At 42.1% G+C, this 15414-nt stretch overlaps 1 protein-coding gene across 2 annotated transcripts in view; it reads right to left on the bottom strand.

The window, feature by feature from the left end:
* LOC140194766 (zinc transporter ZIP12-like) overlaps positions 1-15414 on the bottom strand; it is an 81364-nt gene that overhangs the window by 48909 nt on the left and 17041 nt on the right. For both annotated transcript variants that reach the window (XM_072252041.1, XM_072252042.1), the window contains 2 exons: positions 8783-8970; positions 4847-5024 (listed from right to left, as the gene is read on the bottom strand). In XM_072252041.1, the coding sequence (XP_072108142.1) occupies positions 4847-5024; positions 8783-8970 (366 nt within the window). The remainder of the gene's footprint in view (positions 1-4846; positions 5025-8782; positions 8971-15414) is intronic.

Here is a 15414-nt window from a genome sequence, read left to right as displayed (position 1 = left end):
AGACGTCACCTGACCTGCTGAGTTCCTCCAGTATTGTGTGTGTGTGTGTTGCTCTGGATTTCCAGCATCTGCAAAGTTTCTCATGTTTCCTGTTATTTATCCCTGGTTGGCTTGAGAATATTCTGTCCTTGTTAGTGTGCGAGTGCAGTTATACATTCAGATGGTGGGGTTGTTTCTGTGAAGGATATTTGTTTGTGGTATTCAAATTTCCAAGTTCTTATCCTTTGTATTTCAGTTGCCTGCAGCAATTTCAACCAATCAGTTGATTAACCATCCATATTTTTATTAACAGTCATGACCAGAAACAATGAATATTTAAATTACTTCACTGACTTGTAAATAGAAAAGAAAATATTTGAATATTTGAACAAAGTAAGTTTCTTAGAATTGTTTTTTTTAGTTAGGAATTATTTTACCCAAGTCATAGTTTCCTAAACTTAAACTTTGTTCTAAATGTTTTCTGCTTTGGTTTGTCAGGTAAACACCCATGAACAATGTAAGTTTTCTATTTTTTCACATGAAAATTGAGGTTCTTCATGAAGCCGGAAGGTGTATTGAATTATGATCTGCTGGCATGCACGTAAACCAAAGTGCTTTTCAAAAAATAGCTCTACTTCACTCTTAAGTATGGACGTACTTACACAAAGTTGGAAATTGAAGATGAGAGGTGGAAATAATTAAATAATGACAAATCCTTTCTACTCAGAATCACTGCTCCGTTAAAAGGTGCATCCAGCTGCAGCTCCTGACAAACCGAGTTAGGGAGCTGGAGCTGGAGCTGAATGAACTTCGAATTATTCGTGAAGCAGAGGCAGAAATAAACAGGATTTACACGGAGATAGTCACCCCTAAATGTCAGGAGGCAGGTAGCTGGGTGACTGTCAGGAGAGGGAAGGGGAATAGACAGAATGACCCCTGTGGCCGTTCCCATCAATAATAAGTAATCCGTTTTGGATACTGTTGGTGAGGAAGATCTACCAGGGATAATTTGCAGTGGTTACATCTCTGGCACCGAGACGGGACACTCAGCTCAGAAGGGAAGGAGGGAAAAGAGGAGAGCAGTAGTGATACAGGATTTGATAGTTAGGGGGACAGATAAGAGGTTCTTTGGAAGAGATCAAGAATCCCGGATGGTCTGTTGCCTCCCTGGTGCCAGGGTCCGTGATATCTCGGATCGAGTTTTCGGTATTCTCAAGAGGGAGGGTGAGCAGCCAGATGTCGTGGTCCGTGTAGGGACCAATGAAGTGGATAGGAAGAAGGAGGAGGTGCTGCAAAGAGAATTCAGGGAGTTAGGTGCAAAGTTGAAGGACAGGACCTCCAGGGTTGCAATCTCAGGATTGCTACCTGTGCCACATGTTAGTGAGGCTACAAATAGGAAGATAATGCAGCTAAATGCTTGGCTAAGCAGTTGGTGCAGGAGGGAGGGCTTCATGTTTCTGGACAATTGGGCTTTGTTCCAGGGAAGGTGGGACCTGTTCCGACGGGACGGGTTGCACCTGAACTGGAGGGGGACTAACATCCTTGTGGGAAGGTTCACTAGTTCTGCTTCTGGGGCTTTAAACTAGATTTGTAGGGGGAGGGGAACCAGAGTGTTAGAGCAGATAGTGAGGTGGAGGAGGATAAAGGTCATGTGAGAACTGCAAGTATAGTGCATGGAGTAAAGCCAGATCTAACATATAAAGAGGCTTTGAGGAAAGAGAAACAGAATAAAGGGTGTAAAGGTAGTAGGGTAGAAGGGCTAAAGTGCATGTACTTCAATGCAAGAAGCATCAGGAACAAAGGTGATGAACTGAGAGCTTGGATACATACATGGAATTATGATGTAGTGGCCATTACAGAGACTTGGCTGGCACCAGGGTAGGAATGGATTTTCAATATTCCTGGATTTCAGTGCTTTAAAAGGGCTAGAGAGGGGGGAAAGGGGAGGAGGGGTGGCATTACTGGTCAGGGATTCTATTACAGCTAGAGAAAGGGTGGGTAATGTAGCAGGATCCTCTTTTGAGTCAGTATGGGTAGAAGTCAGGAACAGGAAGGGAGCAGTTACTCTACTGGGAGTTTTCTATAGGCCCCCTGGTAGCAGCAGAGATACCGAGGAGCAGATTGGAAAGCAGATTTTGGAAAGGTGCAAAAATGACAGGGTTGTTATCATCGGTGACTTTAACTTCCCTAATATTGATTGGCACCTGATTAGCTCCAATGGTTTAGATGGGGCAGAATTTGTTAAGTGTGTCCAGGACAAATTCTTGTCACAGTATGTTGACAGGCCGACTAGAGGGAATGCCATACTAGATCTAGTATTAGGTAATGAACCGAGTCAGGTCACAGATCTCTCAGTTGGTGAGCATTTGGGGGACAGTGACCACTGCTCCCTGGCCTTTAGCATTATCATGGAAAAGGATAGAATCAGAGACGACAGGAAAATTTTTAATTGGGGAAGGGCAGATTATGAGGCTATAAGGCTAGAACTTTCAGGTGTGAATTGGGATGATGTTTTTGCAGGGAAATGTACTATGGACATGTGGTCGATGTTTAGGGATCTCTTGCAGGATGTTAGGGATAAGTTTGTCCCAGTGAGGAAGATAACGAATGGTAGGGTGAAGGAACCATGGGTGACAAGTGAGGTGGAGAATCTAGTCAGGTGGAAGAAGGTAGCATACATGAGGTTTAGGAAGCAAGGATCAGATGGGTCTATTGAGGAATATAGGGTAGCAAGAAAGGAGCTGAAGAAGGAGCTGAGGAGAGCAAGAAGGGGGCATGAGAAGGCCTTGGCGAGTAGGGTAAAGGAAAACCCCAAGGCATTCTTCAATTATGTGAAGAACAAAAGGATGACAGGAATAAAGATAGTACCAATTAGAAATAAAGGTGGGAAGGTGTGCCTGGAGGCAGTGGAAGTGAGCAAGGTCCTCAATGAATACTTCTCTTCGGTATTCACCAATGAGTGGGAACTTGATACGGTGAGGACAATATGAGTGAGGTTGATGTTCTGGAGCATGTTGAGATTAAGGGAGAGGAGGTGTTGGAGATGTTAAAATACATTAGGACGGATAAGTCCCCGGGGCCTGACGCAATACTCCCCAGGCTGCTCCATGAGGCGAGGGTAGAGATTATTGAGCCTCTGGCTAGGGTCTTTACGTCCTCGTTGTCCACAGGAATGGTACCGGAGGATTGGAGGGAGGCGAATCTTGTCCCCTTGTTTTAGAAAAGGTAGTAGGGATAGTCCGGGTAATTATAGACCAGTGAGCCTTCCATCTGTGGTGGGAAAGCTGTTGGAAAAGATTCTTAGAGATAGGATCTATGGGCATTTAGAGAATCATGGTCTGATCAGGGACAGTCAGCATGGCTTTGTGAAGGGCAGATCGTGTCTAACAAGCCTGATAGAGTTCTTTGAGGAGGTGACCAGGCATATAGATGAGGGTAGTGCAGTGGATGTGATCTATATGGATTTTAGTAAGGCATTTGACAAGGTTCCACACGGTAGGCTTATTCAGAAAGTCAGAAGGCATGGGATCCAGGGAAGTTTGGCCAAGTGGGTTCAGAATTGGCTTGCCTGCAGAAAGCAGAGGGTTGTGGTGGAGGGAGTACATTCGGATTGGAGGGTTGTGACTGGTGGTGTCCCACAAGGATCGGTTCTGGGCCCTCTACCTTTCATGATTTTTATTAACGTCCTGGATGTGGGGGTAGAAGGGTGGATTGGCAAGTTTCCAGACACCATAAAAGTTGGTGGTGTTGTGGATAGTGTAGAGAATTGTTGCAGATTGCAGAGAGACATTGATAAGATGCAGAAGTTGGTTGAAAAATGGCAGATGGAGTTTAGCCTGGAGAAGTGTGAGGTGGTACACTTTGGAGGGACAAACTCCAAGGCAGAGTACAAGGTAAATGGCAGGATACGTGGAAGTGTGGAGGAGCAGAGGAATCTGGGGATACATGTCCACAGATCCCTGAATGTTGCCTCACAGGTAGATAGGGTAGTTAAGAAAGCTTATGGAGTGTTAGCTTTCCTAAGTCCAGGGATAGAATTTAAGAGTCGCGGAGTAATGATGAAGCTCTATAAAACTCTGGTTAGGGCACACTTGGAGTACTGTGTCCAGTTCTAGCCACCTCACTACAGGAAGGATGTTGAAGCATTGGGAAGGATACAGAGGAGATTTACTAGGATGCTGCCTGGTTTAGAGAGAATGCATTGTGATCAGAGATAAAGGGAGCTAGGCCTTTACTCACTGGAGAGAAGGAGAATGAGAGGAGACATAGAGGTATACAAGATATTAAGAGGAATAGATCGGTTGGACAGCCAACGCCTCTTCCCCAGGGCACCACCGCTCAATACAAGAGGACATGTGTCTAATGGAGTCCAAATCCAACTCATTGCAACTTTTTTTTTCAAAGGGAGTTTGTACTGGTGATCTGTACAGAAAAATAACTTAAAACAACTGGACAACTATGCTGATTAATTGGTCCCTATACATGGTTCTGTTCCAACTGTGAAATGTGGCAGGTTCAACTGTTAAATTTGAGATTGTCCAAATGGCTTGAAATAATAAAAGTTTGTCTTTTTCATTAACTGTTATTTGCTTCTCTATGGACAAAATATTAAAATTACATTTTTAGGAAAGGATACCTAGATACCAGATTTCTCAGAATTCTTTCCACGTTGTGAGAGAGATTTGAAGGAATTATTTCAAATAAGTCTGTCAAGGTCTGGCTGTAAGCTTAGTTACAAACAATGTGACAAATATGTGCGAGATTAACCCTAAAGCAGACAAAGAAAAAATATATATATCAGAACTTGATTGATTTAACCATTGTTGCTTTCCAGAATAATAAAATCGTCTTATTCTGTGTAACTTACTCTCAACGTTAGTTGGTAAGATGGTGGATTGTGTGTGTTTCCAGCCTCCATGTTGACAAGCTCCACTAAGCAACTGTTGAATAATAGCTGGGCTGATCTCATCAAAGTGGTCTTTTGAAATAAGAGAATCACTGTCATTAAAGAAGATCCTGACAAGCTGGTCAGCAGAAAAGCAAACCTAATGGAAAGAATATGACAGTCAACCCTCTGATCTTCAAGGTTTTTTTAAAACATACAAGTCACACATTTCAGTGAGGTACAACGGAAGTGATAACTGCATGGATATTAGGAGCACTAAAAGCTCATAAAATGCTTCTCTTGCAAGGAAAGCATAGTTAAAATCACGTTCTCAATAATCTTTACCATTGGATAACCCCTCAGCACCTTCAGCCTGATAGAGGCCATAGGTGTGGCCCAGGTTATTTAGAGCTGGAAAGTTGACCGTATCCCACTTTCCGTTATTTTCGTGTGCTCTTCCATCAAATTCAGATGCATAAAACACTGATTAACTGTTTCATTGACATCAAAGATAGGCAGCAACAAGTAGTTGGAAGAAGAATATCAGTCCCATGATTTACTTCTGAATTGGAGGGTGTGATATGTCATGATTAATTGATTGCTGATTACTTTCCATTTTTAATATTTCCTTATGAATTATAATAATATTAAATGTAAAATTGTCATTGCAACATAATACTTTGTGGCACCATAGAAAATCAGTATCAGAGTCAAATAAGAGAAGTCATTAAAATTTAACTCAAGTATTTATTGGAACTGTGTTTGTTTTTGTTTAGTCTGTGTGGATAGGTCTCTGTCAGCTTTGCACATCTGCACATTTTTTCCCCATTCTTCTTTACAAAACTGCTCAAATTCTGTCAGATTGCTTGGGGATCGTGTGTGAACAGCCCTTTTCAAGTTCAGTCACAAATTCTTAATTGAATTGAAGTCTGGACTCTGACTTGGCCTTTCCAGGACATTATCTTTGTTGTTTTTAAGTCATTCCTGTGCAGCTTTGGCTTTATGCTCAGAGTCACTGTCTTGCTGGAGAACAAGCCTGTACTTTGATGCATTCATTTTAACCTCTACCTTTAGAAGCCTTCCAGGGCCTGCTGCAGTGAAGCATCCTCACAGCATGATGCAGCCACCGCCATGCTTCATGGTAGGGATAGTGTGTTTTTGATGATGTACAGTGTTCGGACATAGTGTGTAGTCTGATGGCCAAAAAGATCAATTTTGATCTTATCAGACCCTAGAACCTTCTTCCAGCTGACTTCAGAGTCTCCCACATGCCTTCTGGCAAACTCCAGCTGAGATTTCATGACAGTTTTTATCAACAGTGGCTTTCTCTTTGCCACTCTTCCATAAAGCTGCGACTGGTGAAGCACCCGGGCAACAGTTGAATACACAGTCTCTCCCATGTCAGCCACTGAAGGTTGTAACTCCTCCAGAGCTGTCATAGGTCTCTTGGAGGCCTTCCTCACAAGTTCCCTTCTTGCATGGTCACTCCATTTTTGAGAATGGCCTGCTCTAGGCAGATTTACAACTGTACCATATTCTTGATGATTGATTTAACTGTACTCTAAGGTATATTCAGTGACTTGGAAATTTTCTTGTATCCATCTCCTGACATGCTTTTCAATAACCTTTTCACAGAGCTGCTTGGAGTGTTCTTTTGTCTTCATAGTGGAGTTTTTGCCAGGATACTGACTCACCAGCAGTTGGACCTTCCAGATACAGGTGCAATTGAAACACCTTGACTGCACACAGGTGTCCAAAAATAGATCTCCATTTGAATTGAATTGATCTTATTTCTTACATCCTTCATAAACATGGAGTCAAAATCTTTACATTACGTCTCTGTCTGAATGTGCAATGTGCAAATTATAGTGATTTGTAATAAATAGTACATACAGCAAGATATACAACAGAACAATTTAACTAATTATGTGATTCCTAAAACCAATTGATGCACCAATGATGATTTGGTGAGTCATATTAAAAGGGGTGAATACTTATTTGAGTATTATTTTGTGTTTTTTACTTGTACTTTGTAGAGTTCTGTTTTCACTTTGACATGGAAGAATCTTTTTCTGTTGATCAGTGTCAAAAAAGCCAGATTAGATCCACTGTGATTCAACGTTGCACAACAATAAAACATGAGAACTTCCGAGGGAGGTGAATATTTTTTATAGGCACTGTAAATAAACTTGAACGAGTGCAGAAAAAAATTACAAGCATGTTGCCAGGACCTGAGGACCTGAGTTATAGAGAACAGCTCTGTAGGATTTTATTTCCTGGAGCGCAGGAAAATGAGGGAAGATCTTATAGTGATTTGCAAAATTTAAAGGCATCCATTAGTCTTGCGAGACCATGGATCTGCGCCTGGAAAGCCTTCACTCTCCAGAGCGCAGGCCTGGGCAAGGTTGTATGGAAGACCAGCAGTTGCCCATGCTGCAAGCCTCCCCTCTCTACGACACCAGTGTTGTCCAAGGGAAGGGTATTAGGACCCATACAGCTTGGCACCAGTGTCGTCGCAGAGCAATGTGTGATTAAGTGCCTTGCTCAAGGACACAACATGTTGCCTTGGCTGGGGCTCGAACTCACGACCTTCAGGTCGCTAGTCCAATGCCTTAACCACTTGACCATGAGCAAAATTGAGTGGCGTCAATAGGGTGAATGCCTACAGACTTTTCCCCCTCAGTTGGGTGAAACAAGAACTGGAGATCATACTATGTGTAGGGTGAAAGGTACAATATTTAAGGGGAACCTGAGGGGGGATTTCTCCATTCAGATCATGGAACGAGTGTGAAAAAAGCTGCCAACTGAAATGGTAGGTGAGAGTTAAATTGTAACATTTAAGAGAAGTTTGTATAGCTACATGGATGAGAGAGGTATGGATAGATATGGTCCAAGAGCAGGCAGATGAGACTAAGCAGGAGACCAGGAAGACATGGACCAGATGGGATTAAAGACTTGTTTTTGCGCTGTAATACTCTATAACTCCATGATATGGACCAAACACAGGCAAAAAGCATATGCTTAGCATTTTGGTTGTTGTGTATGAGTTGGTTGCCATGCTGATAACAATGAATCTATAATTTCACAGATCACAGGACAGGAACGGAAAGGTACAGAGTGCATAGCAGTGATAAAGAAATATAAATGGATCCATACAGAGTAGGCCATATGAAATCTCAGAAGCTAATGACTTTATCATGTTTATGGAATATTTATCCCTACCTTTGAAGATGTCAAGGTGTTTTGAAGCCAGTGAAGTACTTTGTATTATAGCCTCTATTGGAGTGTGGGACAATACCATTATTAATTTACACAATTCTGATCTTCATGCAATTTATACAATTCTGATCTTCATGCAATTTATACAATTCTTATCTTCAAAGATATCGTGGGATTAGATTCAGTACAGTAAGTGTCGCCAGACTGATGTGTTTATTAAGGCATATGAGCTATGAAGAAAGGTTTAAGAGCTTGAGATTGTTTGCCATAGAGAAGTAAGGCCTCATAGGAGATATTATTCAAGAATTCAGGATTCTTAAGGGATGAGGTAATTGGCATATGTTCTCATTGCCAAAAAGACTAGGGAGGAAGCATGGTGCTGCAATTGTGCAAGTTGCAGGATAGGCTAGACAGACAAATTTCATAGGAAGTGATGAATGTGGTGATTGGACAAACTGCAAGTATTGTGCAGGCAGGCAATGTGGTAAAATGCAAGGAATATATAGTTAGTAACCTGAAGGTGTGGGAAGTTAGTGATACCAGAGGAATTGCAGAATTTTTGCAAGCTATGCTCAATTCATAATGGTAATTTTGTCAGTTGCTCATATGTAACGAAAGTAAAACAAGGAAAATTCAAATGCAGAGTGATGCCATCTAGCTAAAGAAATATAGTTTGGACAGTTATCATGTTTCCTTTACCTTTTCCCAAGTAAAGCTATCATCGGATAAGAGATCACAATGATGATCTTGGTTTTGCTTTGTTCCAAAAAGTAGTTCTCTGGAACTTTCGAAGTGCTTTGCTCCTCTAGTTATATGGTTTTCATGATCGTGTAATGGCGATGCATAGTATCTTCCCAGGCCCAGCTGATGAAGGATCTGTTTTAAATCTGGATGAACAAAGAAAACAGTGCCAACAACACAGTTGATCAACCGCTGAGAATGTGCAGTTTTCCTATCTGGAACTGTACCTTCTCAAGCCCATCCAATTAGGCTGCCCAGATGATGTGAGATCCCACATTGCAGTAGCTCTTATTATCTTTGGGTAGGCAAACAATTAAAAGACTTTGACTAGTTCTGGTCTAAGACATTGGTTAAGATCCTATTCGTCTTGAAAGACTTCAGTTTCCATTCAGTAGGTCTGTTACAAAATCACTCTGCCTGCACAATAATTGTCAAAGTTTGGTAATGCTACGAACCCATCTTTATTCTTCACTGCACCATTTTACCAGAAGAAAACCCTTTAAACCAGCTGCAGAATATTATTCATTTTAGAGCATATTCAAGAGATACCTGAGCACATATTCAAGAGATACCTGAGCTTGTATATTTTATTTAATATTTCAGTAGTTATGAACAATTAAGTATGAGTCAAATTCTTTGTATTAGTGAGTGAGAAAGTGGCATCATTGCAAAGTGGAAGCCATTTGAAAAGAACAAGTCTCATTGGGAGTGAGTTTTATTTGAGCCAATAAAAAGACAGAAGGTGTAAGTGGAGCAGCCACTGTTGGAGTGGGCCAGTGTTAGAGTGGTCAAGTTATGGATCAACAGGTGGAGGCTAAGGGCGCTGAGACTTTTGACCATAAGATTATAAGACCATAAGACATAGGAGCAGAATTAGGCCATTGGGCCCATCAAGTCTCCTCTGCCATTCCATTATAACTGATTTATTATTCCTCTCAATCCCATTTTCCTGCCTTCTCCCTATAACCTTTGACAACCTGACTAATCAAGAACTTATCAACCTCTGCTTAAAAAAGACTCAATAACTTAGACTCCACAGCCACTCATGGCAATGAATTCCACAGACTGATCACCCTCGAGCTAAAGAAGTTCTCTCCCACCTCTGTTCTAAATGTACCTCTGTCTATTCTGAAGCTGTGCCTTCTGGGTCTAGACTCCTTTCCACATCCGCTCTATCAAGGCCTTTCAATATTTAATAGGTTTCAATGAGATTCCCCACTTATTCTTCTAACCTCCAGTGAATACAGGCCCAGGGACATCAAATGCTCTTTCAATAACCCTTTCATTCCTGGAATCATTCACGAGAATCTCCTTTGAACCCTCTCCGATGCCAGCACATCCTTTCTTAGATAAGGGATGCAAATCTGCTCACAATATTCTAAGTGCTGTCTAAACAATGCCTTATAAAGCCTCAGCAACACATCGTTGCTCTTATATTCTAATCCCCTTGAAACAAATGCTAACATTTTATTTGCCTTTTTTACCACTGCAGCAACCTGCAATTTAACCATTAGAGACTCCCAAGTTCCTCTGCACATCTGAATTTTGAATTTTCTACTGATTTAGTAAATAGTGTTTATTCCTTCCACCTAAGTTCATGAATATACATTATATTTCATCTGCCACTTCCCCCAATCTGTCTAAATCCTTCTGCTGACTCTCTGCTTCCTCAACGCTACCTGTCCCTCCAGCTATCTTCGTATCATCCACAAAATTGACCATAATGCCCTCCATTCCATTATCCAAACCACTGGAACATAATGTGGAAAGAAGTGGTCCCAATACCAACCTCTGCAAAACACTGTCAGTCACCGGCAGCCAACCAGAATAGGTCCTCTTTATTCCCACTCTTTGGCTCCTGGCAGTCAGCCAATTATATATCCATGCTGGTACCATTCCTGTAATACCATGGGCTCTTACCTTGTCAAGTAGAGTCCTGCGTGGCACTTTGTCAAAGGCCTACTGAAAATCCAAGTATACAACTTCCACTGACCCTCTTTTGTCTATCCTGCTTGTTATTTCCTCAAAGAATTCCAACGAATTTGTTGGACAAGATTTTCCCCGAAGGGAACCATGCTATCAGGTGCCTCCGAGTGCCCAGAAACCTCATCTTTAATAATGGTCTCCAATATTTTCCCAACCACTGAAGTCAGGGTAACTGGCCTATAATTTCCGTTTCTCTGCCTTCCTCCCTTAAAGAGTTGAATGACATTTGCAATTTTCCAGTCCTCTGGAATCATTCCAGAATTTAGTGATTCTTAAAAGATCATTACTAATGCCTCCACAATCTCTCAACTAACTCTTTTAGAAACATGGGGTGCAGTCTATCTGGTGCAGGTGATTTATCCATCCTCAGACCCTTCAGCTTCCCAAGCACCTTCTCCTTAGTAACAACAACTACACTTTTACCCTGTGGCATTCTTAAATTTCTGGCTTACTGCTAGTGTCTTCCACAGTGAAAACTGATGCAAAATACATAAGGTATTGTATTGCATGCCTTTTCTATTTCCTGTTGAGGTTTACATCCACATCCTGGCTTCTTTGGGCTCTGTATATAACTCCCATCAGTGTCTTTTTACTTTGTAGTTTCTTAGCTGTACCACAAGGTTTCTACATCTTCTGATTCTATGTCACCTTTTTCCAAGGATTTGATTTCATTTTTACTAACAGAATCACCCCACCCTATCTGCCTATCCTTTCAGTACAATGTGCATCTTTGTATGTTAAGCTCCCAACTATGATCTCCTTCCAGTCACGACTCATTGATGCCCACAGTGTCAACATGCCTAACTGTAACAGTACTATAAGATCATCTACCTTATTCTGTATACTGCATTCAAATATAAAACTTTCAGTCTTGTACTCATCACCTTTTTCAATTTTGCCACCATTTTACTCCTCAGTTCATTCCACTGACTGCAATCTTGTCCCATCATCTGCCTTTCTTTCCTTACAGTCTGACTGCACAATGCATCGACTTGCATACCAGCTGCCCTATCACTCCAGTCCCCAGTCCCCGCTTGCTATCAATTGTTTGGATTGTGGAAGTGCGGCCTGAGAAGTTGAAGCTCAGTGAAAAGAGGCTAAGCGAGTGACCTAGGAAGGTACAATATTCAAAGGTTTCAGAGAGAAGGCACAGGTAAGAACAGGTAAGTTTTATTTTTGTTGTCTGCAAATTCTTCATCCTTTGTTTAGTATGGGCAGGATTGTTAAGGTGGTGGAATACTCTTCCTGGGAAATAAGACCATAAGACAAAGGAGCAGAAATGGGCCATTCGGCCCATCGAGTCTGCTCTGCCATTTTATCATGAGCTGATCCATTCTCCTATTTAGTCCCACTCCCCCGCCTTCTCACCATAACCTTTGATGCCCTGGCTACTCAGATACCTATCAATCTCTGCCTTAAATACACCCAATGACTTGGCCTCCACTGCTGCCCATGGCAACAAATTCCATAGATTCACCACCCTCTGACTAAAAAAATTTCTTCGCATTTCTGTTCTGAATGGGCGTCCTTCAATCCTTAAGTCATGCCCTCTCGTACTAGACTCCCCCATCATGGGAAACTACTTTGCCACATCCACTCTGTCCATACCTTTCAACATTCGAATGTGGGATTTCCTATCACCTGACTGTCTCCCTGGTGACTACATCTGCAGGAAGTGCACCAGACTTCAGCTCCTGACTGACAAGATCAAGTAACTAGAGCTGGACCATCCTGGAGTCTGAAAACCTCATAGATTAAATTTTATTCAGGTGGTCTCATCCAAGGTGCAGGCTTCAGAAAAGTAGATGGGTGAAGACCAGGAGAACTAAGGGGAGTAAGCAGTCAGTGCAGGGTTCCCCTAGGCTATTCCCCTCAGCAGCAAGTATACCCTTTTGGTTAGCACAGCACTTCACAGTGCAGTCCATAAGATCATAAGACCATAAGGCAAAGGAGCAGAAGTAGGCCATTCGGCCCATCGAGTCTGCTCCGCCATTTTATCATGAGCTGATCCATTCTCCTATTTAGTCCCACTCCCCCGCCTTCTCACCATAACCTTTGATGCCCTGGCTACTCAGATACCTATCAATCTCTGCCTTAAAAACGCCCAATGACTTGGCCTCCACTGCTGCCGGTGGCAACAAATTCCATAGATTCACCACCCTCTGACTAAAAAAATTTCTTCGCATTTCTGTTCTGAAAGGACGCCCTTCAATCCTTAAGTCATGCCCTCTTGTACTAGACTCCCCATCATGGGAAACAACATTGCCACATCCATTCTGTCCATGCCTTTCAACATTCAAGATGTTTCTATGAGGTCTCCCCTCATTCTTCTAAACTCTAAGGAATACAGTCCAAGAGCGGACAAACTTTCCCCATATGTTAACCCTCTCATTCCCGGAATCATTCTAGTGAATCTTCTCTGTACCCATTCCAACGTCAGCACATCCTTTCTTAAATAAGGAGACCAAAACTGCCCACAGTACTCCAAGTGAGGTCTTACCAGCACCTTATAGAGCCTCAACATCACATCCCTGCTCCTATAATCTATTCCCCTAGAAATGAATGCCAACATTGCATTCGCCTTCTTCACTACCGACTCAACCTGGAGGTTAACTTTAAGGGTATCCTGTACGAGGACTCCCAAGTCCCGTTGCATCTCAGAACTTTAAATTCTTTCCCCATTTAAATAATAGTCTGCCTGTTTATTTTTCTGCCAAAGTGCATAACCATACACTTTCCAACATTGTACTTCATTTGCCACTTCTCTGCCCATTCTTCCAATCTATCCAAGCCTCTCTACAGACTCTCCGTTTCCTCAGCACTACCGGCCCCTCCACCTATCTTCGTATCGTCAGCAAACTTAGCCACAAAGCCATCTATTCCATAATCCAAATCGTTGATGTACAATGTAAAAAGAAGCGGCCCCAACACTGATCCCTGTGGAAAACCACTGGTAACCGGCAGCCAACCAGAATAGGATCCCTTTATTCCCACTCTCTGTTTCCTGCCAATCAGCCAACACTCTATCCACGTATGTAACTTTCCCGTAATTCCATGGGCTCTTATCTTGTTAAGTAGCCTCATGTGTGGCACCTTGTCAAACGCCTTCTGAAAATCCAAATATACAACATCCACTGCATCTCCCTTGTCTAGCCTACTGGTAATTTCCTCAAAAAATTGTAATAGGTTTGTCAGGCAGGATTTTCCTTTAAGGAATCCATGCTGAGTTCTGCTATCTTGTCATATGCCTCTAGGTATTCTGTAACCTCATCCTTGACAATCGACTCCAACAACTTCCCAACCACCGATGTCAAGCTAAAAGGTCTATAATTTCCTTTTTGCTTCCTTGCCCCCTTCTTAAATAGCGGAGTGACATTTGCAATCTTCCAGTCTTCCGGAACCATGCCAGAATCTATCGACTTTGAAAGATCATCGCTAATGCCTGCGCAATCTCCACAGCTACTTCCTTCAGAACACGCGGGTGCATTCCATCTGGTCCGGGTGATTTATCTACCTTTAGACTATTCAGCTTCCTGAGTAGTTTCTCTGTCGTAATTATGGCTGCACACACTTCTCTTCCCTGCCACCCTTGAGTGTCCGGTATACTGCTGATGTCTTCCTCAGTGAAGACTGATGCAAAATACTTGTTCAGTTCCTCTGCCATCTCCTTATCTCCCATTACAATTTCTCCAGCATCATTTTCTATTGGTCCTATATCTACTCTCACCTGTCTTTTACTCTTTATATACTTGAAAAAGCTTTTAGTATCCTCTTTGATATTATTTGCTAGCTTCCTTTCATAGTTAGTCTTTTCTCTCTTAATGACCTTCTTGGTTTCCTTTTGTAAGGTTTTAAAAACTTCCCAATCCTCTGTCTTCCCACTAATTTTTGCTTCCTCGTATGCCCTCTCCTTTGCTTTAACTTTGGCTTTGACTTCTCTTGTCAATCACAGTTGCATCCTTTTTCCACTCGAAAATTTCTTCTTTTTTGGAATATACCTGTCTTGCACCTTCCTCACTTCTCGCATAAACTCCAGCCACTGCTGCTCTGCTGTCTTTCCCGCCAGTGTCCCTTTCCAGTCAACTTTGGCCATTTCCTCTCTCATGCCACTGTAATTTCCTTTACTCCACTGAAATACCGACACATCAGATTTCGGCTTCTCTTTTTCTAATTTCACAGTGAACTCAATTATGTTATGATCACTGTCTCCTAAGGGTTCCTTCACCACAACCTGTCTAATCAACTCCGGTTCATTACACAATACCCAATCCAGTACAGCCGATCCCCTAGTGAGCTCAACAACAAGCTGTTCTAAAAAGCCATCTCGCAGACATTCTACAAATTCTCTGTCTTGAGATGCAGTGCTGACCTGATTTTGCCAATTTACTCGCATGTTAAAATCCCCCACAATTATCATAACACTGTCCTTCTGACAAGCCTTTTCTATTTCCAGTTGTAATTTGTAGTCCACATCCCTGCAGCTGTTTGGAGGCCTATAAATAACTACCATCAGGGTCCTTTTACCCCTGCTATTTCTTAGCTCAACCCATAAAGATTCTGCACCTTCCGATCCTATATCACCTCTTTCTAATGATTTAATATCA

This window comes from Mobula birostris, chromosome 3 (assembly GCF_030028105.1).
Source record: "Mobula birostris isolate sMobBir1 chromosome 3, sMobBir1.hap1, whole genome shotgun sequence".
NCBI lineage: Eukaryota > Metazoa > Chordata > Chondrichthyes > Myliobatiformes > Myliobatidae > Mobula > Mobula birostris.
This window is presented reverse-complemented; position numbering and strand designations above follow the sequence as displayed.